Source organism: Nannobrachium achirus (assembly GCF_963921795.1).
Source record: "Nannobrachium achirus genome assembly, chromosome: 13".
Classification (NCBI taxonomy): domain Eukaryota; kingdom Metazoa; phylum Chordata; class Actinopteri; order Myctophiformes; family Myctophidae; genus Nannobrachium; species Nannobrachium achirus.
This window is the reverse complement of record NC_137833.1, coordinates 53,843,694-53,870,112: the sequence shown is the minus strand read 5'-3', so window position 1 is coordinate 53,870,112 and position 26,419 is coordinate 53,843,694. Positions and strand designations below refer to the sequence as shown.

General features: G+C 42.0%; 1 protein-coding gene across 1 annotated transcript in view; it reads right to left on the bottom strand.

Moving 5' to 3' along the window:
- Positions 1–2,399: 2,399 nt before the first annotated feature.
- The window catches only part of zfand4 (zinc finger, AN1-type domain 4), a 42,598-nt gene continuing 18,578 nt past the window's right edge, over positions 2,400–26,419 (bottom strand). The window contains exons 9-13 of the mRNA XM_080740384.1: positions 23,437–23,662; positions 22,012–22,183; positions 21,321–21,375; positions 9,863–9,980; positions 2,400–6,888 (exon numbers count right to left, since the gene is read on the bottom strand). Coding sequence (XP_080596510.1) covers positions 6,753–6,888; positions 9,863–9,980; positions 21,321–21,375; positions 22,012–22,183; positions 23,437–23,662 — 707 coding nt within the window. The 3' untranslated portion in view covers positions 2,400–6,752. The remainder of the gene's footprint in view (positions 6,889–9,862; positions 9,981–21,320; positions 21,376–22,011; positions 22,184–23,436; positions 23,663–26,419) is intronic.

The following is a 26,419-nucleotide window of genomic DNA, read 5'->3' as shown; positions in this document are numbered from 1 at the left end:
ACACCACCATATATGGAGCTGGCCAATACCTCTACATCTGACCTCACTGACGCCTCATGTCACGCTCCATATACAGTATGGCCAAGATATCTCTATCGACCAGACAGATTAATTGCGACCGAAGGTCGCACTATACCATGAGAAATGTCGCAGCTTGTCTCCGTCTGTCTGTCTGTTCAGTCAGCCAGTCAGTACACATTTTTACAGTCTATTGGTTCCCTTGTCACTGTGACATCACTCTGACATCATGCTCTGATGTCACTGTGATGTCAGGGGAACCACTCTTAACAGAATGGGTTTGCTGCTCTGTCCCTTCTATGCCCATATATTTTGTGCCCATATATTGTCGACAATGTGATGTCACAACATGCCCATATATGGGCATTCCCAGATCACACTTGCAAATGAATTACATCCTTGTCCGTTTTATGCCCATATATGGAAAAGCCTGTCCCAGTGTCATCAATATTAAGGGCATATCTGGGAATGCCCATATATGGGCATGTTCTGACATATATGGGCATTCCCAGATCACACTTGCAAAGTAATTACATCCTTGTCCATTCTATGCCCATATATGGAGATCCCTGTCCCGATGTCATCAATATTAAGGGCATATCTAGGAATGCCCATATTTGATAATGCCCATATATGGGCATGTTCTGCCAATCTGGTAACTGGTCCGATATACATCACTGGCCAGATAGCCAAGAATTGGCGAGGTTGCATGTCGCCCTGAGGTGTCTTACTAGTAGTTTAACTCCTGCTTCTTAACTGTGCCCAGAGCCCTCTATTGGAGAGTGCGTCATCTCGTTCACTTCGTGGGGCCCGGTCTACATACACATCTACAGTATTGGCAAATAGTGACAAAGCGCTGAACCGAAATGCATTAGAATCTATGGCTAAAAAGTGTCATTTCCGGGGTACGTGAACGACGTGACCGGCACTGTTTCTGACCCCGCATCGGCAGAAATCTCTAGCATAAGGCTCTGACTGTGCTGTATTAAGAAGCTCTGATGTTTCAGCGTGACATCGCCCTTTAGGGCAAGGTCGCTTCTCGCCCCTAGGTAGGGCTGTCACAATTATTACATAATCGTCTAACCGCTATTATTTGAGGTAATCGCAGTTATTTTGCATAATCGTTTCCATGTTGAGAAATGTTAATAGTTTCAAACACTTTCAAAAAGTAGTGGAAATAGCAGATCTACAAGCTATTTTTTAAGTGTAAAGTTATCAAATATGTCAGTAATTTCTTTGTATATTGAGGTTATGCGTCATATCTGCCAGGTGCAACTTCAAAGCCTAAGAGCCAAACAGAAATGTAATTGTCAACGACATACGCAATTAAATTGTTAATCGCAATTATTTGAGTGACAATTAATCGCCATGTAAAATGTCATAATCGTGACAGCCCTACCCCTAGGGCGTCTTACTGGTAGTGCTCAGTAAATGGGTTAAGAAACAAAGGCGTCAGCATTTCAGCAGCATAGTGTAGCTCACTACAGCATCATTACCTTGGATGAAATGAAACCCAGAGAGAAGATCAAGTATACAAATGAAGATGCACGCACACTGACATGACCCAGGTTGTGTGTGTGGGACAGAACAACGAACAAAACCATGACCTGGCATTTTATGCAATGACTCATCTGAACAGGAACAAAACACAATGTGATTTGATAAAAGAAGAACAGGAGTATTTTTTCAGATTCATTATCCTTAATGGAGAAAATATGGTATTATACAGCATGTTCTGAATCTAACGCGAATAACCGTTTAAACCAGGGGTCTTCAACGTTTTTAGGCCAAGGACCCCTTAGTTGAGAGAGAGATGAAGCAGGGACCCCCACAAACTTTTCATAGATTCCATATAGTTTCATTGTTTGACAGCATAATCATCATCGTATTTTGGATTCATGTCAATTTGTGTTTTCAGATACTACTTGAACGGTCAATACTTAATAAACTTGACCTTTCACTCTCTTAGTCTACTCTTTTTCTTCCCCTCTACACCAAACCTCTTTGCTGAAAATAGCTGATCTACAAGATTGTAGATCGGCTATTTTTGGCAAAAGTTCTAATATGGAATATGGTTTCTAGTGGTTAATATCCACAACTTTCCAACGTCCCATTGTGCATTGCGCAGAAGGTGTGCGGCAGCTTCCGGCGCCACAGCCAAGTGTGATCTGCAAGCTCACAACGGTTGCATCTGCGACGCAACGTGAGCTTGTATGTCTGCTGTTAACCGGATGTTTCAATATTAACCGATCTTACATCGGGGGTTCCTGCTTCAGCGCTCTCTCAGCTAAGGGATCGGTGTATAAAAAAGAAAAAAAAAAAAGAAAAAAACATTTTATTGCTTTCTATCCAATGTTCAAAAGTAAAGTGACAGACATGAATGGAAAGACAAACTTAATTTATTAGATCAAACCTCAATAGATATTATTACCGACAGTTTAATGTTTTTTTTTCTGTCTTTTTTTTGCAACAAGAGCTGTGCATAAAAAAGGGATAAAATACAAAAGAGAATTTATGGCAACCACCTTACTGTAGAAATAACAGCATAACCTTACAGTATAGACGCAACTCCATAACAGCAGTCGGGTAGAAACCTCCCGTCTCCACATTTCAACTTCATGTTTTGTTAGAATTTATTTTTGCCAGGACAAAAACTGGGTCCCACCCTAATTTACAGTACAGAATAAGACAGAATAAAGCCATAATAAGACATAATGTCTGTAATTAGAAATAATGTTTTCATTAGACAGAATATACCTTAATTACCCCTACATTATGTTCTAATCATTTAACATGGATCTTCTCAGGGTGCGCAACCTCTTTCATACTGTAAGTCCAGTTTGCGACAGAGCGTTTCTAGATATCTAGAAACGCTTGGGAAGAAATCGCTGAGCGCTATAATCGCGGCCAGATCTTCTCGCAGTGCTTTTCACACAAAATGAGCAAAACCTTGGCGAGCAGCCCGATCTTGCGGCAGATCACCCTTTTTGCCGGCGAGCGCCAAAATTGGCCGGCGACGGCACAATCGGCTCAAAAGGTCCGGGCAGTGTGTTCCAGCACTTATTCGATTTCTAATTAGAAAATAATGTAGGGATAATTAAGGTATAACTGTGTTTGTTTCTGTCTAATGAAAACATTATTTCTAATTACGAACACATAATTTCTTATTATGGCTTTATTCCGTTTTATTCTGTACTGTAAATTAGGGCGTGACCAAAAACTGTAGGACCTACAGATCTACCAGCTCACGAGCCACAATGCACTTTACATTTAAGTCAAAGTGGTCAAGGCTCTTTGGATTTGATCAATTCTGAACCAATGAATAGTATTAACAAGAGCTTGTGACCTCCCATTTCCTGAAAAGTAAAGCTTGTGGTTTCCACCCGACAGCGACCATAAGCACCCTTGCATGTCCTAGCGAAATAAAATCACTTCAAAGACAAACATCACAGCCGACATACATACATACAGAACACACCTACACACATTGCATACTTAATTATTTCAAAACGGACCTTGAAGTTAAATAAATCTGTTCAGAGTGTGTATATATATATATATATACTGTATATAAATCATAAATAAACTGAGTGTACTGTATTTTTCCCATAAAGACTATTATTATTACAGTGATGCCAGTATGTAAGTGTGTGTGTGTGTGTGCCCGTGTAAAGGCCAATTTATGCTTTGAGCGGCAATCGTCGCATTACGAAACGACGTAAAAACGACACAAAGAGTGTCGCGGAGGAGGACCTGCGGGCGACGGTGTGGAGTACCCATAGAGTTATAAGAAGAATAGAGAGGACACCAGATATTCCCGCCCGTCCACTTGCAATGAGTTGCTCACCCAGCGCATGAGGCGTTTTCACCCCTTCTTCCGGGTAGTAAAACCGTGACGTAGTGGGGCCTATGTGACGTCTTTTGCGTCATAGTTTGTGTTCATGGACACGCTGGGGCTATAATTCATGAACGAGCACTTCCGGTATGAACGCGCGTCAATACAAAGCCTAGATGCGCGTTAATGTTTCTGGCCCCAACTGCAGTACCTCAAAACGGACACCATGTACATGGCGCTTCAAAAAAAATATATAGTTTATAAAGCTTGGCTAGATAGGAAGTCATAAGAATGAGTTGTCAATGCCCCTGGTGGATGAATTTGTTAATGCTCTATAGCAGGGGTTCTCAAACCTTTTTAGGCCGTGACCCTGAAAAAGAAACATATTTCTACCACTTTTTCGAGTCACGTGTTCAAATACTGGATTCTGATTGGCTAAATTCCGGAGGTTATGAGAGGACAACTGCCGCAAAGTTGTGTGTCCGAGATCAATGCGCCTCAGTGTACATCCGGGGACTTTCCCCCAACCAACAAATGAAGGTCGCAGCGGTCCTATGTTTACTAACGTGCGTACTATCGTCGCCGATTTATTTGGATCCAATGCAATCCGCCAACTTTAAAGCCCCTTTTCTCTGAACCTATGCCTTTCTGGAAGCGAACAGCCTCTATTTACGGCCGGAACGGTGCTTTTAACTGACGTTAGCTTAGCTGTAAGCTAGACGCATGGATTACTATGGAGTTGGCGCCATCTGTTGGTGAGTAGAAGATGTTGTTTGTGGAACTATCTGCTGTCTCGCGGAAGTTTTATAGGCAATAATGATTGTAACTTAAGATCCTTGCAAGTTACAACTATGTGTTTTCTTTCATGTATACGGGAAAAAGTGGTAGAAAAGCTATTTACCACTCGGGGTCGGACATTATGCTCTCATAATGTCCTGAGTGCGGGTGTTATCGGACTCGGCGCAGCATAATGTCCTCTCACTCGGGGTAAATTGCTTACATGAACTGGGGACCCCCACCCTGACAAGCACTCGGTTCCGCAGATAAATATTGTGAAAATAGCAGATCTACATGCTTGTGAGCATGTAGATCGTCTATTTTCAATATGAACGCGTCAGTGCGATGTGTAGGTCGACACTCGCCACTCAAAGTGTGAATTGGCCTTAAGAAGAAACGGGCACGAGGAAGAGGTGCTTAATATAAAAAATCTCGAAAAGACAACGTAAACACTTCATGAAAAAAAGACAAAAAAACACGCCCCCCCCCCAAATCCCCAAAATGGAAGGACAAACATTTATATAAATATGAGAATTCTAAAGTGCATCTCTCAAAGACTTGTCGCATGAAAAGTGACTTGCAGTCCTATTCAAAGTTTAAAAACAAAATAAAATAAGTGACAAAATAATCAAAACAAAAAAAAGTTTAAAACGTGCGATTAGACATAATTCTCTTCAACGTTACCTTATGTACATGCACACATCGAAGGTGTTTTTTTTATTTTTTTGCTATGGGAAAAAATTATGGTAGCCACAAAAAAACGTAGCCACCCCCAAAACAAACTTTTGGGGTGAACTACCTTCTTGTTTTCTTCACATTGTCCAGAGGTAAAGGCTACTCCGGCCTGTGTGCCGTTTCTGCATTCGTAGATCTCTTGTTGTCGGTTTCACACTTGGCTTTCATATATATATATATATATATGTTTTTGAATTCAAAGTTTTATATTAAAGCAGAAATAAGCCGTTTTCTGCTGACATAAGCAGGAATCATGCAATTGCTTATTTTTATTTTATTATATTCAGGCGGCTAACAATGCTCCTTAAACAAATCTAGTCTCTGTGGCGCTTCTAGGAGCCGCAGTCTACCTCCAAAACTATTATTTTATCTGTCAGAAGCTCTGTCATTAGCAGCTCATTGGTGCATGAACCAGCCGACCGGGGCTAAAAGGATTGACAGACAGGTCAACCAATCTTAACAAGAACAAGAGGCGGTCCTGATTGGTCTGTTATTTTGGATGGGCACCCAGTTTAATCAACCAATGACAGAACTTCTCACAGATAACAATAATAGTTTCGGAGGCAGATTGTAGCCCCAGGAAAGTGTCACACACACAACATTTCTTTAGGAAGCATTGTTAGCCGCCTGAATAAAATAAAAATATCTTTTTAAAATAAGCAATTGCATGATTCCTGCTTATGTCAGCAGAAAACTGCTTAGTTCTGCTTTAAGCAAACTTGGTTGATTAAAAAAAACAAAAGCACACAGCGGTGAATAAAAAGTTCTTTTTCGTCTTTCATTTGTAACGTTCACTCGTGAATGTTCATTCTTTTCCTCGTTGGGTTGTAAGATCGGAGGTCTGTGTGTGGAGTCCCAAGATCACTTGGTTCTTAACGTCCGGTTCGGAGGACAATCACAAGGTCCAAAACGGACACTTTAACGGGTCTGTAAAACTCTGCGAGTGTACAGATAGAACCAAATCGAAACCCTTTACCAATTTGTAAACTCAAGTGTACAAATGTAACCAAGGGCCTGTTAACTCAAGAGAGCAATGCAAATGGAACCGAATGTTAGGGCTGTCACGATTATGACATTTTACATGACGATAATTTTTCTCTCAAATAATCAAATGCGATTAGACGATCATTACGTAATAAATGTGACAGCCCTACCGAATGGACCCTGCGAGGAACCATTTAGTTCCATTTGCACGCTCTCAGGAGTTAACTAAGAGTTTTACAGTGTAGACTGTAGGTCCCAGAGATAACAAAACCGTATCAAATGTGGTAGGGTTGGGGGTTCCGTGGCCTGGGGGCTCCTGGCTGTGGTCTAGATTTTGGGCAGTTTGGGGGTGCTGATGATGGGGTTTAGATTTTGGGCAGTTTGGGGGTGCTGATGATGGGGTTTAGATTTTGGGCAGTTTGGGGGTGCTGATGATGGGGTTGGTGTCCTGGAGGAAGCGGCGTCCTGCGCTCTTATAGTCGTACGTGCAGTCGTGGGTCTCTGCGTAGCGGTGCGTGGCGCAGAAGTTGTGGCCGCACCTGAGGAAATGGAGCAGAAAAAACACATTTTTGGTTAAGCAATTTAGACCGTCAATTTAGATCATTTTATGCTTTAGCTATTGAAAAATAGCAGATCTACAAGCTCACAGCGGCGAGCTTGTAGATCTGCTATTTTCTTACCTGTGTTAAAAGGTAAGAAAATCGCGGCGAAAGGAGTCAGCTTAGGTGGTTCGGGCATCTAGTACGGATGCCCCCCGAGCGCCTTCCTAGGAAGGTCCTCGATGCACGTCCCACTGGGAGGAGACCCCGTGGCAAACCAAAGACCAGATGGAATGACTATATCTCCAAACTGGCTTGGGAATGCCTCGGTATACTCCCTGAGGGTGTGGAGGAAGTTGCTCGCGATAAGGAAATCTGGAAGTCTCAGTTGGACCTGTTAACCCACGCGACCCGATTCCGGATAAGCGGTTGAAGCTGGATGGAAGGTCAATGAATAAATAAATCAAATTTAGAGTAGCCAATAAATCTTTTTGCCCATTTTTCTGCCCATTTTTGTCGTTATGATAATTAATTCCCCCCCCCACCCACACACACTTCTGTGTTGTCACTGCCAAATATCCTGTCCGGCTATTTTGACAATCCCCTGCATTACTACAGGAAAACATTGGCCATAACCATATATGGTCAAAGGCTGCCATCATATCAACCAGATTCATACTTTATGAAGACAAGACAGCTGTTTGAACACAATGACACAGGAAAATGTCACGTCCACAGAGGGCAGTGCCTACAAAGCGAGGAAGCTCTTTCTGAAGGACGGGAAGGGAAACGCGTGACCGCCGGCCATGACGCTCCCCATGGGTTCCAAAAGACGCTCCGGAAGTGCGATGCAGTGTTGTTTTTGACAACACTGAAAGGTTTTAGTTTTAGTCTAATTTTAGTTGACTAAATATCATAAGATTTTAGGCGACTAAATCTACAGTTGATTTAGTCAACTGAAATGTATTTTGGCAGGCCTTGATGACATTGTAACGGCTGATTTTACACTTGGTTGCGTGCTGAAAAGAGCCGATCTACAAGCTCACTCTCCAGAACGTGAGCGATTATGGGCTTGGCTTTTCCCTGTTGGCAGGAATTGAAGGACAGAATGGGAATAAAGAATTGAGGCCAACTTGGCCTGCTTTCTGTTGGACTTTATGAGTCATGCTTACAACCAACAAGCTGCAGAATAATACTCAATGTGCCTTCAACCACTTAAAACTCTACACACTTCATTGACCCATGTCCCCCAGGGCTCTAGACTTCTTTTTGCCCTCTTTACCAGTGGTTCACAAACATTTTTGGCTCAGGGCACCCCTGTGAATATTGTTTTCATCCACGGCACCCCTAATTGACATTGTTACTACAGCAGGGGTCTTTTTTATATTAACAACTTCAACCCTAGTGTCCTTATTCTGAGAACTTTAGCCAAAAATAGCAGATCTACAAGCTCACAACGCCTCGCAGAGCGCAAGGCGTTGTGAGCTTGTAGATTGGCTATTTTTGGCAAAGAGGTTTGGTGTAGAGGGGAAAAAGAGCAGACCCCAGTAGCCAATCCTATTCTGATGGCAGATCTACAAGCTTGCGTGTCGACACGTTGTGAGCTTGTAGAGATCATCGGTTTTGGGGGGGATTTGATGTAGATTGAAAAAGAACACAACGAAATATGCTACAGTGCAAGTAATGAGGGTCAAAAGGTCAAAAACGGCAACCATACTTGCAATTTCCCAGAATTCCATCTTTCTAGTGATAATGATGATGATGATGATGAGTGGGAAATCATTCTTCAATTTGAGTTGTGTTGTAGAGGCCATGTCACAATTACATAATCCTCTAATAGCAATTATTTGACATAATCGCAATTATTTTGTCATAATCGTTTCCATGTTGAAAAATGTTTAAAAATAGTGGAAATAGCAGATCTACAAACTCAAAATGCGTCGCAAGCTTGTAGATCGGCTATTTCCACTATCAATGTTCTTTTTTAAGTATCCACCTGTTTCCATGAGAATTTACTTTAGAATTATCTGCGGGACACTTCTGGTTAACAGCAGACATACAAGCTCACGTCGTGTCGCAGATGCAACCGTTATGAGCTTGTAGATCACACTCGGCTGCGGCGCCGGAAACTGCCACACACCTTCTGCGCAATGCACGATGGGGTGTTGGAAAGTTGTAGATAAAGTTGTCAAATATGTAAATCATTTCTTTGTATATTTAGATTACGTGTCATATGTGCCGACGTGCCGTGTGCAACTTCAAAGCCTACAAGGCAAACGGAGATGTAATTGCCAACGACAAAAACACAATGAAATTGTTAATCGATTGAGTGACAATTAATCGCCATGTAAAATGTCATAATCATGACTGCCCTAGCGTTATAAACAGGGTTACCACACATTTTTACCAATTAATTTCCAAAACTTTTCCAAAACTTTTCCAGAATATTGAACCCAATTTCCAGGACTATATAACAATAATTCAGCTCAATAACGAGTCGCTTACTCCTATGTGCAATGCCCAAAGACAGGTAGTGTATGCCAGTGGTTCAACCTTTTCAGGCCGAGACCCCCGAAATAATCAAATTTGAACTGGGGACCACGGCACCCTGACGAGCACTAAGAGTTGAGGAATTTTGTATAACACGGTTTTATTGTGAAAATAGCCGATCTACATGCTCACAACGCCTCGCAACGCGAGGCATTGTGAGCATGTAGATCGGCTATTTTCACAATTTCTACCTCTAATATTTGACAATTTGGCCAATGTTTAATTTGTCATTTCAGAGGTATTAACAAAATCAATAGCCAAAGACAATGCAGAGCTATTCTTTCCAGGACCTTCCAGGACCCTTGATGAATTCCAAAACTTTTCCACTACTGGAAAAATATTTTTCTAATTTCAAAATATTTCCAGGAATTTCATGACCGTGGGAACCCTGTATAAATCTTTTCCCTGAACGTAAGTGAGGTACCTGCACTCGTAGCTGGTGGCCAGGCCCGTCTTTTTGCCACAGAGGAAGCAATGCTTTGAGCTCTTCTTCTTTCCGCCCACGGGAGCCTTGACTGGAGGTAGGTGGTAGGTTGGAGTGCCTGCATGCAAGCACAGAAGGAAAATAAAAACAAGGTTTCATTTACAAACACACAGACACAGAATGACAAAACTGTGACCGAGGCAATAAATCTTACATGCCGCTGATATCTCACAAATGGCTGACTTGATGGCCATTTGGGTTCCATTTGAAAGAGTCTTAAAGAAAACAATTTTTGGGGCGTAGCTCCGCGTGCGATCATTATGTTCACGGCTCATAAAACACACAACTCATTTTGTAAAAGTCATTACGACAGTAGTTCACGTCAGCCTCTCGCTACGCCGCGGCGATCTGGAACACCAGAACATTTATTCGAGTACTGTACTCAAGCACACTTTTGGAGGCTATATTAACTTTACTTGAGGATTTAAATTTTTCAATACTTTGCAGATTTAGATTATTATCTCAATATATACGTACATTAACCACCTTAAGCCCAATTTTATGCATCAGATATTGCAACAATGGCTGATTTAGAAGCTTGTAGATCTGCTATGTTTTAAACAGACTTGAGTACCTTTACTTGGTACTGAAAAAAAAAACTATTCTCTATTCTCACAAAATCTACAAAATGATGGGGGCCCATACGAGAAAACTAATTCCACACAGACATTTTTTACACCTGTAAACCTGTGAAGTGACAATAAAGATGATTCTAATTAAGCTTTAACGGGAAGAGTGTCTAATTAAGCTTTAGAGTGTGATGTCTTCTGCAAACGTTTTATCATCACTTTAAAGGTTTAAAAACCTTGGAGGAGCTGCTGTTAGGGCTCATCAGTGATAATTTCGCCGACTAAACGAATGTTCGTCAACTACCATTTTTCACTGAAGAAAACTACACTGCTCAAAAAAATAAAGGGAATGCATAATCATTGCAATGTAACTCCAAGTCAATCACACTTTTGGGATATCAACCTGGCCAGTTAGGAAGCAACACTGATTATGAATCAGTTTCATCTGCTGTTGTGCAAATGGAAAAGACAACAGGTGAAAATGAGGCAATTTGCAAGACAACCCCTAAAAAAGGAATAGTTTTGCAGGTGGTGGCCACAGACCATTTGCCTGTCCTCATCCTTTCTGGCAGATTTTTGGTTAGTTTTGGATTTTGCCAGTGCCCTGACCACTAGAGGTAGCATGAGGCGGTATCTGCAACCCACAGAAGTTGCTCAGGTAGTGCTGCTCATCCAGGATGGCACATCAATGCGCACTGTGGCAAGAAGGTTTGCTGTGTCTCCCAGCACAGTGTCCAGAGCATGGAGGCGATACCAGGAGACAGGCCAGTACACCAGGAGACGTGGAGGGGGCCGTAGGAGGACAACAACCCAGCCGCAGGACCGCTATCTGGTCCTTTGTGCAAGGAGGAACAGGAGGAGCACTGCCAGAGCCCTACAAAACGACCTTCAGCAGGCCACTAATGTGAATGTTTCTGCTCAAACTGTGAGAAACAGACTCCATGATGGTGGTATGAGGGCCCGACGTCCACAAGTGGGGCCTGTGCTCACAGCCCAACACCGTGCAGCCCGATTGACATTTGCCAGAGAACACATACAGTAGGACTGGCAGGTCTATGTTGGGTTTTTTGGGTGTTCCCTTTATTTTTTGGAGCAGTGTAAATAAAAACTAAGCTATGATGACTAAAACGAAATATATCAACAATTTCATCAACAAATAAAAACTAGACTAAAATGTTAGGGAGGGACAAGTGAAAAAGAGAGACAGTAGCCTTAAATATCATTTTACATTTGGTGTTGCACTAATCTACAAGCTCACAACACGTCGCGCTGCGACGCGTAGATTGGCCAATTTCAGCATGCAACCAAGAGTAAAATCAGGTCTTTAAGATGCCATCAAGGCCCGCCAAAATACATTACTGTCGACAGAAATAAACTGAAAATTTAGTAAACTAAAATCTTATATTTAGTTGACTAAAACAAGGGTCTTCAACAGGGGGTCTGGGACCCCTAGGGAGGAGAGTTACTTCAGGGGGTCCTCCAAATCTTTGTGTGATAGAAACTTTTTTCTACTTTTTTATATTAACCACTTGAACCCTGTAGTGTCCATATTCTGAGAACTTTAGCCAAAAATAGCAGATCTACAAGCTCACAACGCCTCGCGCTGCGAGGCGTTGTGAGCTTGTACATCTGCTAAAGAGGTTTGGTGTAAAGGGGAAAAAAGAGCACACTAAGTAGAGAGTGAAAGGTCAAGTTTATTATGTATTTACGGTTCAAAGACACAAATTGACATGAATCCAAAATACGCTGATGACTGTGCTGTCAAACAATTAAACTATATGGAATCTATAAACAGGTTGTGGGGGTCCCTGCTTCATCTCTCTCTCAACTAAGGGTTCCTTGGCCTGAAAACATTGAAGACCCCTGGACTAAAACAGTCAAAATACCACCAAGACTGATCTCCTCATAAAACAAGCATTGCTTCCCTTCAGTGAGCACAGTGTCCTCAAGTCAGAGCAGCTGTAGTGATGTGCGTGCACTCTGGCGCTGCTAACCCCTGGTCAACTGTCGTCCTTTTTCTCAGAAAATGCATTTCCAGCTCATAAAAGTCTGAACTCGTGGAATACTGAAGGCATTCATTCTTCTCAAAAGGCCTCAAGGCAAGAAAACTGCTAGTCATCTGCTAGTACTTATGTAATGTTCAACTTTGGTAGAACCAAGGTTGATGTACTGTAGCTAGCTACCTGGGCACTGGTTCTACTACCATGACAATCAAGAATATCTTACTTTGTAGTTAGATAGTTCTCTAGAGACTTTTATAAATTGGCCAATCCACTTTGTTTGCATCCGGTTAGCGTTGAAAGCCTCATTTTGAGAGACTTTTATTGCCTTGCAATGAGAGTGAAAGGAACCACTACTTTTGGATCCTGGGATATGTCCTGTCCTGTAGTTCAGTTTGCCTTAGGCCCACAAGGTTCTGAGTTAGATCTTGGGCATATCCCCAACACAAGTGGGATTAAGTCACGACTTGGGTGACCAGCAAGTACTGGGAGCTGAAGGTAGGTGAGGTGTTGCGCCTCTGCAATCCATCTCCCAGGCGCAGTGGTTTTCAACCCTTTTTATTTCAAGGTCCATTATCTATTTGCCATTTGAGCCGCGGACCTCCATTTGATGAGATTTTGCCTCTCAGACCCAAAACGTTTCATATTTTGTTATTGCTGGATAAGATCGTGTCCACTATTCCATGATGTATTGATGTGGGTGCCATAGGAGAGATAACAGACAAACATTGATAAAAATAACAATTCTTCTACTTTCTGTAATTGTGTAGACTTCTTGTAAATTAATGCAGATGTTTAACAATAATTTAACTCAAGTGTAAAATGAAAGCATTTTACATTCCCAGGAGTTCAAGATCTATAAGGTTCCATTTGGTTACAGACTCTCCATCATTTAGCTGGGGACCGCCTGGAAACCCCTCAGGGACCACTGGTTGAAAACCACTGGAGCGCATTGAAAAGGTGATAAGACTCCTTCCTTCTCTGCCAATACAAACAATAAACCTATTTGAGCCAAGTACATCCACACTGAAGGGACAGTAGGATGTTGTGACTTAAAGGGATAAGAAACCCCGCCTCTTTATTTGTTTTATGGGATTTCAGAACATGAAAAGAAATCTGAAATGTAGGCGTGGTTATCTGCTGTTGTGGGGGGAGGGGGCGGAGTAATGCGTGCACATCATTGTGTTAGAACTATCAGAGAGACAGAGCTAAGCAGTGTTGCTGTTTCCGTTTCGGATTTTTTTTTTAAACCAGCCATTGGAGGTGTAAAAAGTATAAAGATTCGGTAACTCCATGTTCTATAACCAGTTAAAATGGGCAAGTATTTTACAAACAAGCTGTCTGAGCTTTTATCCATGGACACACTTTCTCCAGCTCTGGACTGTTTACCACGGAACCGAAGGGACGCTAAGCTATCGCCGATAGCTATTTACTGTGTGTGTGTGTGTGTGTGTGTGTGTGTGTGTGTGCACACGCGCGTGCGTGCGTCGTGACAGTGCGCGCACACACACACAACGTCCACACACGAAAAATAGCAGATCTACAAGCTCACAACGCGTCGCGAAAGTGACGCATTGTGAGCTTGTATATCAGCTATGTAGCCGAGCTAATAGCCGTAGCAGCAGCAGCTTCTCATGTAAACACGTTGGTTTCGGCTCTACGGCTATTTAGCTCGGCTACATAGCCGATATACAAGCTCACATTCGCGTTGTGAGCTTGTAGATCTGCTATTTTTCGTGTGTGGACGTTGTGTGTGTGCGCGCGCACTGTCACGACGCACACACACACACACACACACACACACACACACACACACACACACACACACACACACACACACACACACACACACACACACACACACACACACACACACACACACACACACACACACACACACACACACACACACAGCAGAAAATAGCTATCGGCGATAGCTGTCCCTTCTTCTTCGGTTCCATGGTAAACAGTCCAGAGCTGGAGAAAGTGTGTCCATGGATAAAAGCTCAGACAGCTTGTTTGTAAAATACTTGCACATTTTAACTGGTTATAGAACATGGAGTTGCCGAATCTAATCAACAAGTGCCCCACTGCGACAGCCCTACAGTCTATGCTCTGAACAACACGAGACGCCACAACGAGGGCAGAATGGAACCACGCCCCCCCCCCCCCTTGATACAACTCTATATTAAACAAACGTTAATATTAATTAGATATGCCTACGTCACATTGCACAATAGAACAGTGTGAGCTAATATTTAATGAGTGTCGCGAAATATTTATTTTCGACCTAGAAACTGGAAGTACACAGAAATGGCTACAGAGACAGCAGAAAGCTCTGAATCCCCAAGCCTATGGGCAAATTGAGCCATATCACTGCTTCCTATCACAAGTGACTCATTGATATAATATATATTTATAGAAAAAGTGATTTTCTGTTTCATGGCCCTAAGGAATGTATCGTTCTGAATAACAAACCAAACAGAACACAGTTCAGCCACTGCCCATGCTATCATCACTACTTTACTTGGCTGTGTTTATGGAACCTCATCAACACCAGCACCTCCTCCTGGTAATTGCAAAGTAGTGCAACAAATGTTAGCAGCCTTGGGTTGGCACTCAACTCTGTACTGCTTGCTTGGTTATGGACTGGCTTGGTATCAACCGCTTGTCTTCCCTTGTTAATTCCCCTCAAATACGACATACTGTATCCACCATACAGTATTCATACTGTTTTCTGGAACGAAAATCGAGCCAAATCCGGCGAGAGACTGGAAGAGGAAGAGCCCAATACTAACTGACTTTTGTCCAGAAATCCATCTTATATTTCTCTGGCTCTGCATGCTCATCGTGTGTGTGTGTGTGTGTGTGTGTGTGTGTGTGTGTGTGTGTGTGTGTGTTAGGGCATTCACGAATAGTGATTTTTAGAATTCGAATTATTCGACCTCAAAGTATTCGAATATTCGGAATTCAACGGGTATTTTTGTAATCTAATAAATCATTAAAACGCTCCTTTGCGAGCCTTAAAAACAACCAGCAATTAACGGGTTAACCTCTGTTCGTGAAATAACAGCCATCGATTGGCTGTGAGAGGTTTTCACTGGTGGATGCAGAACTCAAGCAGCAGAGAGAGAACGGACCCTTTGGAACAGACCTACAATGCACAATGCGTCGCGGATAGACGCGTTGTGAGCTTGTACATCTGCTATTTTTGACACGCTGCACTGTCTTACGACTGAACATAGCATACGACTGAACATAGCATAAACATGCTGATGAAACTTGCGACGAAAAACGAGTTCATTTTACTAGGAAAACTCCGAAAATAACTGTTCAAGCCTATCCTATCTATCTTCAACAACCACATTTATACTGTCCATCCTTGTTCGTTACAAGCAGTGTTGTAGGCTATTGTGAATTGTTTAGCCTCGGGATCCAGGCATTATAGTGATTGTTTGATGGGATGAACGCTATGTTAATGACTTCACACGCATGTCGTTGACACCTCCGCTACTTAGCAGGCCATTAATATGTACCGAGACTCATTCCAATGTTAATGAAGGCTGGTGTGACTCGAGTCTCGACCAGTACAACAGACAAGGCTAAGATGGGTTATGATTACATTACATCACATGCTATAGTATAGAAGTATACAGTATGTAACACAAGCTTTACAAGATCATCAATTCCACTCCAATCCGTGTCGCGAAACTCTCGACCCGTTATCATAAATAAAACGGCGGACGCTTAAGTACTTTTATGGTTTAAAAAGGAGATACATTTGAATATGAAGCATGACATCAACGTGGTTGCAGTGAAGCGCGGTCCGAAAGAGCTACTGTAAAGAGAAGGGTGTCCTCCAGCTGTGTCCAACACCCTGTCACTACACACTAGATCGGCAGCATCGATCTCGATCAACAAGGACCTCCCCTTCACTTCTTCACCAGATTACATTGTATTAGGAGACTCGATAATCCGTGAAGTTTCAGTTCCCAATTGTATCACCTATTCATTCTCTGGTGCCAAAATTATCGACCTAGTTCCCCACATTCCTATCATTCTCCAACGTCACCCCTCTGCCCACACAGTGATTTTTAATGTAGGTTTCAACGATATTAGGCATAAACAAGCATCAAAAATGAGGTCAGACTACGAAGTCCTGGCAAATACAGTTGAAAACCTAAATAAATCTGTTATTTTTCTGGGCCTAATCCCTTCCCTCCACCGTGGCCCTGAAATGTTCAGTCGCATTTATGGCATCGACAACTGGCTGCAAATTTTCTGCCAAGCCTGCGGGTATGGCTATATTAGTAATTTTGACCACTTTTGGAAAATCCCATCACTTTACCAGGATTTAGTACACCTCAACCAGAGTGGCAAAAAAATCATGGCAAGTAACATCTCCCACTATCTTGCAACAGAATGACGCCAGCCAAAACGTAATCCCCCCCCAACCATTTACCAAGATTATATACCAATTCCTGTAATTATTTCTCATAGACCATCAGCCACTACTGGATCCCAGCCCAACACCAGAAGAGCAAATCTTGGAAATATCACCCCACTCACCCCATCCCACCAACCACTTTCACTCTCAGACCCCCTGATTCCCAACACCATCAAAATGACATTGTTAAATGCCCGCTCTATCACCCAGTCATCATTCCTCCTAAATGACTTTTTCACAGCAAATAAACTGGACATCTTCTGTATCACTGAAACATGGCAAATGTCAGACGAGTACATGTCACTAATTGAACTGTGCCCACCGAAGTGCTCATTCACTTGTGTTTCCAGGCCAGCCGGGTCAAATACAGGTGGCGGCCTGGCACTCATATACAGAGACTGTTTCCCTTCTAGGATGGTAAATGCCGGTTCTTATAGCTCCTTTGAACTTTTAATTACTAAGGTAGGGCGCACAAACCCTTTTTATTGTATTTTAATTTATCGGCCCCCTGGTTTTAGCAGCTCTTTTTTATCTGATTTTAGTGACCTTTTAACCACCATCATTAGTTTTGAGAGATTTATTTTACTTGGTGATTTTAATTTTCACATTAATAAGAGCACAGACAGCGCTGCAATGAATTTTATCAGTATTACAGAATCTTTTAATCTTATACAACATGTCTCAGGTGCCACACACAATAAGGGCAACACTCTGGATCTTGTTTTTAGCTTTGGTTTAGCAGTGGACAATATTGTTGCAAAAGACATGACCACGACTGACCATAAAGCCCTAGTTTTTAATATATCTTTTAATCCTGACACTGTGGCCGGAACGCGAGTTAAAAAATCGCGTATGATAAATGGCTTGTCAGCCCAAAAATTCTCAGCTGCTTTTAACAGTCTGACAATGCCTCCCAATGACAATGGAAATATAGATTTTTTAGTTCATAGTTTTAACTCCCACTGCTCAGCTATTTTAGATGTAGTCGCTCCTTTTAAATCTTGCACTGTCCGCACTTTAAATAAAGCTCCATGGTTAAACGATGACATTCGTAGTCTCCGCAGAAAGTGTAGAAGCGTTGAGCGCCGGTGGAAATCCTCTAATCTCGAGATCCACCGTCTACATCTTAAATCTCTTTTTAATGATTTTAACTCCATGGTCAAGGAGGCAAGAGCTGCCTATTTCGCCAAATTAATTACCTCTAGCAGGCGAAATCCCAAAGTACTCTTTGACACAATCAATAGCATTGTAAGTCCACAAACACCCGCCCCCCCTGTTTTTTCGGTTAATGAATGCAATAACTTCCTCATGTTCTTTGTGAACAAAGTTGTTAGTATTAGGGCAAGCATCATCCCCTCCCCTCCCACTCCTATTCTAGCTCTTGACCATCAGTCCATCCTGGACTCCTTTGCTCCAATTTCAATTATTCAATTAACAGAACTTGTCACTAGCATGAAAACCTCCTCTAGCCCACTAGATGTAATTCCAACTACTATTTTAAAAGATGTTCTCACCACTATAGGCCCATCTCTGCTCAACATTTTAAACCTCTCCTTAGTCTCTGGTCATGTCCCCTCCTATTTTAAAACCGCCACTGTACATCCGCTTTTAAAGAAACCTGGTTTAGATCCTGAATCCCCCAGCAATTATCGTCCGATCTCCAAGCTCCCTTTCATATCCAAGATTTTAGAGAAAATCGTTGCAAATCAACTTTTAACCGTTTTAAATGACCACAGTATTTTAGATAAGTTCCAGTCAGGTTTTAGACAAATGCATTCAACTGAGACAGCACTTTTAAGAGTATCAAGTGATTTAATGATGTCATCGGATGTAGGCAGAGGAACAATTCTGGTGCTGTTGGATATGAGTGCAGCTTTTGACACGCTGGACCACTCGGTGTTAATAAATAGGCTTAGAAACCGTGTGGGAATCACAGGGAGTGCCCTTAACTGGTTCTCCTCTTACCTTAAGGACAGGAGTTTCTCAGTAGCTGTTGGCACACATGTGTCAACCTCTGCTCCCCTCTCCTACGGGGTCCCCCAAGGCTCAGTCCTGGGACCAACCTTATTTGCACTTTACATGTTACCACTAGGTCACCTTATCAGCACTTTTAATGGTATGTCTTATCACTTTTATGCAGACGATATTCAGCTTTATTATTCTTTTAACTCTAAGAGCCCTGATGTTTTTAATTTTAATATTTTACATGAATGTTTGTCAGCCATTAAGGCCTGGTTATCAGAGAATTTCCTCCAGTTAAACGAGGCCAAGACAGAGGTGCTTATTGTTGCTCCAGAAAGCACTATTCCCACTATAATCGACAGTATCGGCCCCCTCAAAGACAATGTCCGCCCCAATCTTAGAAACCTTGGTGTTAATTTTAATCAGTCCATGCACCTCGACACCCATATCCGTTCAATAACCCGGTCATGTTTTTTCCACCTTAGAAACATCGCTAAACTCAGATCAATTGTCTCGTACCCAGAACTGGAAATGATAATTCATGCTTTTGTCTCATCTCGGCTAGACTATTGTAACTCACTTTTCACCTGCCTCAGTAAAACCTCCATGGACCGCCTACAACTAATTCAAAATGCTGCTGCCAGACTGCTCACCAGGTCCAGTAGAAGGTGCCACATCACCCCAGTTCTGTCCGCCTTGCACTGGCTCCCTGTACATTTCAGGGTCCAGTTTAAAGTCCTGGTGCTCACATATAGGGCTCTGCATGGACAGGCTCCAAGCTATATAAAAGATCTGGTTGAACGCTATGAGCCTGAAAGGGTCCTAAGGTCCGCTGAGCAGGGTCTGTTAAAGGTTCCAAAGACTCACTTAAAAACCAAAGGTGACAAGGCTTTTCAAGCTGTGGCACCCAAACTTTGGAATGCTCTTCCACAAACCTTGAGATTCGCAGCCTCTGTTGGTATTTTTAAAAGCAACCTCAAAACACTACTATTTGAACAGGCTTTTGTTGTTGGTATTTGATTTTAATTTTGTATTTCCTAGTAACTAACTGTATAGCCTTTTGCCTTGTTTTTATTGTTTTCTCTTTTAATGCCTGTAAAGCACTTTGTGAGATCTCTCTGTAAAAGGTGCTATATAAATAAAATTTACTTACTTACTTACTCTAAACTGGATATACTCGGCAAGAGGAACGTAACTCAGCAGCAATAAAGTAAAGTAGCCTAAAGAATTACACACTTTTGTCAGCAACGAGCAGAGCTTGCTTGTTCTGGAGAGCCCCTCCCCTCCCCTCCTACACTGAGTGACTGTCATCTATAGTGACGGGCCAGCAGTGTATGTCGGCAGTCGGCACATCAATCACATAAGCTAGCCACTACAGTGTGGTTGGATTTGACAACAATCAAACATGAATGGATTAGGAGAAATACTAACACCAGAGCTCACAGCTGCATGTCTACTGTAGAAATATTGTTTGTCACGAAACAAAAAAAAAAATGAAAATAATATTAAAATTAATTTCGGCGATTTTTCGAATAGTGTTTATAGTAATCGAATAGTGTTTTGATATTCGAATATTCGAATATTCGGTGAATGCCCTAGTGTGTGTGTGTGTGTGTGTGTGTGTGTGTCTTAGTAGCACTAGCATGGACGTGCAGAGAATGTTCGAGAGGCAGGGGCTGAAATTTCTAAAAGGGACTTTTAGTGAAAGTATCGAAAATAGCCGACCTCCAAGCTCACAATGCATCGCAGCGCGACGCGTTGTGATCTTGGAGGTCGGCTATTTTCGGTGCTTGCGTACCACACTGAACTAAGCATCATCAAGTCAATACTGGAGACGTGGCTTAACGGCATGGATTTCGACACAGAGAGAGCAATTCTTTCAACATAAGATGCTGCATTAGAGTTCAGGAGAGTTTGGACAAGGGAATTCTCTCGAATGCTGCCTTCAGGTATGGCATGGAAAGAGGGGGCATTTGCATTTCTTTCACCATAGTAAAAACTGCATCCATGGTCTGGAGAGGGCACTTTTTACAGACGGCTAAAAGGGCAGGGGCTCAAGCCCACTTTGATGTCTATAGGCCGTTTTCCACAGCAAGGAGGAACAAGAACTTTCAGGAACCTGAACCTATTTTTTTGGTTCTGGTTTTGTTTCCATAGCGTACGGCCTGGTTCCAGACAAGGTTCTTGTAACCTTTTTTAGTTCCTGCTCCTGAGGTAGAACTAAACTTTAGTTCTGGGAACCTATGGGCGGGGCCAGCAGCGCTACTGCTCCTTTTTTGGGACCTTCCCGATTAGTTCTGGTTATATGGAAACGTAAGCAGAACTTGGTCCCGGAACTTCACGGGTTCTTGAAAGTTCTTGGTTCTGGAAAGTTCTGGTTGTAGTTCTGGGCTGTCCCTACAGTGAAAATGGGGACTTACCCAGTCTCCTTATTGAAGTGGACGGTCCTCCGGCTGATCCCAGACTGTTGGAGGCCTGACAACACAACAGGACACAACGTTTACACTTTTATTTTGTTATTTTAATTTTTTGAAGAAAAATGTCAACTTAATGTTGATTTAGCTATACAACCGGAGTGGAAGCACAGCACGTTGACATTTTGTATTTAAAAATAATTAAATAAATACAAGGAATACTGAGTTTTGTGATCTTATGCTGTGTTACAGTACAGATCCTTCTCGAAAAATTAGAATATTGTGTAAAAGTAAATTTTCTTGAAACTTTCATACATTTCTTGAAACTTTCATATATTCTAGATACATAAAATTTCATTTTTTTTGGCATAAAGCTCATGAATATCAAAAGTCCATATTTCAAAATATTACAATATTACACGAGACCACTCAAAACAAGGATTTATAATAGAGAAATGTCAACCTTCTGAAGTCAGAGTTGTTTGAAGTCCAGTGGGAAGTTTCCGAAGTCGGTTATGATTTGGGGTGCTAGGGCATCTGCAATGCTTTTTCACACAATATTCTAATTTTTCGAGAAGGATCTGTATGTGCTAAATGATTGACTGAGACTTGTTTCACCGTACAATGGAACTCAATTAGATTAAGTTTGCATACGGTAATTAAATGTACTTAGTAACTTCACACCACTGAGGCTCACCATGTAAGCGTTGGCTCCGCGGTGCAGGATGAGGTCCTCCTGGAGGAGGTGCATGGAGGGGCCCAGGAGGCCCGGTCCAGAGGCACTGGCAGTGGGCAGCGCCAGGCCCAGCCGGAGGCCTTCCTCCCTGCTGCTGCTACCAGCCCCGCCTGCAGCCCTGGGGGTGGCAGGCCTGCCATACGGCCATGACATACAATCACTGTTCATTTATAACATTAAAACAACCACTGTTCATTTATAACATTAAAACTATCACTGTTCATTTATAACATTAAAACTATCACTGTTCATTTATAACATTAAAACTATCACTGTTCATTTATAACATTAAAACTATCACTGTTCATTTATAACATTAAAACTATCACTGTTCATTTATAACATTAATCCATTTACACCTAGGATTATTTAATGCTTTAACTATTGAAAAATAGCAGATATACAAGCTCACTCCGAGCTTGTAGATGTGCTATTTTTGAAAAGTCATGAAAATGTGTGCAAATCTTTCAATATATGTATATGAACATTTGTAACTAAAATTTTGCTTCTGGGGGGTCCCTGGAACCAAATACATAACATTTTGGCGGTCCTTTACATGTAAAGGTTTGAGCACCACTGACATAGAAATATAGGTTTTTCAAAAAACCTTTTCACGATCTACAAGCTTGCAGCGCGCTGTGAGCTTGTAGATCTGCAATTTTTCAATAGTTAAAGCACAAAATAATGCGTTCCCAGTCTAAATGGGTTAAACCCCCTCCTCCAATGAATAACATTCATGGGGGGCCCGCAGTGAATCCTTGTACCCAGGGCCCAGAATTTGGTGTGACAACCCTTTCCAAGATTAAAACTATGACATTTTCATTTCGTCTACTACCTTTTTTCACTGACAGAAACTTAATGAAAACCAAACAAATACTAAGCTATGATGACTAAATATAAGACCAAATATATTGACAATTGTGTCTACACTAAAAGGTTACAGACTAGTGGAGAAAAGATCCAGTGGAACTAAAAGACAAGTCATCTTATGTTTGGTTGCGCTCGGGTGTTGTGATCTGAAAATAGCAGATCTACAAGCTCACAACGTGTCGTAAGCTTTTAGATCGGCTATTTTCAGCATGCAACAAAGTGTTAAATCAGGTATTATGGCGCCATCAAGCCCCGCCAAAATACATTTTTGTTGACTAGATCAACTGTAGATTTAACTAATTTACCGCCTCAACCGTGAGAAAATCCCTAATGTTCCTCTCACGCGCCCACGCTAAAAGGTAAGGACAACGTGGCAGTTAACCCCTTCAGTCGATGTTTTTAAAGACGGTAAATGAGTTAAAATCAGACAAACATTTCAGGTGACTAATATATATCTGAAACTAAAATGGAATTTTAGTGAAAAGACAATTTGAACAGTGTTCATGACGGCCGTACCTGGCGGTGGAGAGCGTGGCCAGGAAGTGGGCGTGGCTGAGCGTTCCCAGAGGCTCCGCCTCCTGGCAGGCCTGGTTGGCCATCTTGGTGATGCTCCTGGCCTCGCTCTTGCAGATGACCTCCGACCGCTTGCCCGGCGAGTCCACCTTGACGCAGCGGAGCCGCGCGGGCCGCGGAGGAGAGGAGGAGGAGGTGGAGGGGGCGGGCGGGCGGGGGGAGACGTTGCCTGGATTTAAAGGAGCGGTCAACAAGTTGAAAATCCAACTGATCCATTTAACCCATTTAGGCCTTGAATTATTGAATGCTTTAACCAGTGAAAAATAGCAGATATACAAGCTCACATCGCGGCACCGAATGCCGCACTGCGAGCTTGTAGATCTGCTATTTTTGAAAAAGTCATGAAAATGTGTGCACATCTTTGAATATATGTATTTTTAAAGCGAACGTTTGTAACTCAAATTTTGGTTCTGGGGGGTCCCCGGAACTAAATATTTTGAGATGCGGGTCCGTGGCCAAATAAATATCATTTTGGAGGCCCTTCACATGAAAAAGTTTGAGAACCACTGACATAGTAGTCTCTCAAGAACAGACTAACTGAGCTCCAGTTAAGTGAAAAGGACCTTTTCTTTGACAATGGCTGGCCAGATTGCTGACACAGAAACATAGGTTTTTCAAAACACCTTAGAAGGATTCAAAAGACACTTATAGAATCGGGTCAATTTTCACGATTTAAAAAAAAAATAGCAGATCTACAAGCTCGCAGCGCGGCACTCGGTGCCACGCTGTGAGCTTGTATATCTGCTATTTTTCAATAGTTAAAGCATAAAATAATGATACACAATAATGTGTACCCATTCTAAATGGGTTAATTGATCGTGAAGACATAATCTGATCATTTCATTAAATAATCGATCAAATGATCACTCCCTATTCAGAGGATTCATTAAGTGTGCCTGCTATGCAATAGCAGAACACTTATTGTAATCCGCCATACTTAAGTCAGTCAGTCAGTCAGTCAGTAAGTAATGTTCTTGCAAATTTCTGCTCGTAATAACTGCCGCACAATTTACGCCACCGCCGCAATATATACATCAAAACGTGCGGCTCGGCCGGGAATGGTGTGCTATTACTTTTCTTTCCGATCCGCGTTACCATTGCGACGTAATTCGCAAAAAACGACGCCAAAAAACCCCATTCACTTAGAATGGGGGAAATTTCGGCACGTAATAACTGCCGCACAATTTACGCCACCCCCGCAATATACACATCAAAACGTGCGGCTCGGCCGGGAATGGTGTGCTATTACTTTTCTTTCCGATCCGCGATACGATTGCGATGTAATTCGCAAAAAACGACGCCCAAAAACCCCATTGACTTAGAATGGGGGACTCCGAAAAAAACCCAGAAACTTTGGCGCCACATAACTCTGCCATACTTTTGCCTAGCAACGTGATTTAAACTTTAAAATGCACACACAACTTTGGTCTTTTTCCGGCCAATAGGGATGAGCTGTAATTGATTAAGCCCCGCCCCCTCTGTAACAGGAAGTGCCTCTATAAAGGCCCATTCCCACTGGGCCAGATAACAGATATCTGGAGATATTTCTCCAGATATTTTTCCATTCAAAGTGGATGGTAGATACAGATAAAAAATATATATACCACAGATATTTGCCACAGATACTTTTATCTGTGGCAAAACATTTTTTTATCTGTATCTACCATCCACTTTGCATGGAGAAATATCTGGAGAAATATCTCCAGATATCTGTTATCTGGCCCAGTGGGAATGGGCCTTAACTCATGAACCGTTTGTCGTACAGACTCGCGGCTGGTGTCATAATTTTTTTTTTCTCAAATTTTTTTTTTCTCAAAAATTTTTTTTTCTCAAATTTTTTTTTTCTCAAATTTTTTTTTCTCAAATTTTTTTTTCTCAAAAATGTTTTTTTCTCAAAAAATCTTTTTTCTCAAATTTTTTTTTCTCAAATTTTTTTTTCTCAAAACTTTTTTTTTCTCAACATTTTTTTTTCTCAATTTTTTTTTCTCACATGTTTTTTTCTCAATTTTTTTTTTCTCAAATTTTTTTTTTTCCTCAAAAAAATGTTTTTTTCTCAAAAAACTTTTTTTTTTCTCAAAAAACTTTTTTTTTCTCACAAAACTGTTGTTAAAGTGCGACCCGTGATAACGGCCAAAAATGCGCCAAAACGCCACTAATTAGTCGAAATGGCTGACTTCCTGTTTGGTTTCTGATTGGCTGCTGGCCTTGTGACGTGGGTAGAGCTGCGAGGGCCCGGTCATCGCTGCTTGCAGCTTTAATTCATTAATCGTCCATGACCTTAATTGGGGCCTATTTCGCCAAACAGGAAGTGCCCCTCACCAAACAGGAAGTGACCCTTGATCTCGTGAACCGTTTGTCATACAGACACGCGGGTTGCGTCAAATGACAAGATTAAGAGTCCTTAAACTTAATTGGGGCCTATTTCGCCAAACAGGAAGTGCCCCTCACCAAACAGGAAGTGACCCGTTTTCTCGTGAACCGTTTGTCGTACAGACATGTGGGTGGTGTCATATGAAGAACAATAATGTTAACGTTTATGCAAAAAAATGCTAATGTTAATAACGCTAATGCTAACACCAACCGCTACACAAGGTTGCACAGACTTAGCGAGCTGCAGGCACACTTAAAATTTCTTAGAAATTTTCTTTTCTAGTTATTGTCTAAAAGCTAACATAGCTGATCTACAAGTTCACACAGTGTTGCAATGGGACACGTGGTGGTCTTGTAGATATAGCCTCGCATAGCCAGACGAATCTGCTCATTGCAAAGACAAATTGCCCTCGGCAGATTTGGTCTGGCCCCGCTCAGTTATTCAAACATTTCACGGCTCACAAGTCGTGAGGATCCAACCAGGGGCTCAGTATGCAAATGTACGGCGGTCTTTAGGTCGTGAGAAACCAACCAGGCTGGCCCAGCATGAAAATGT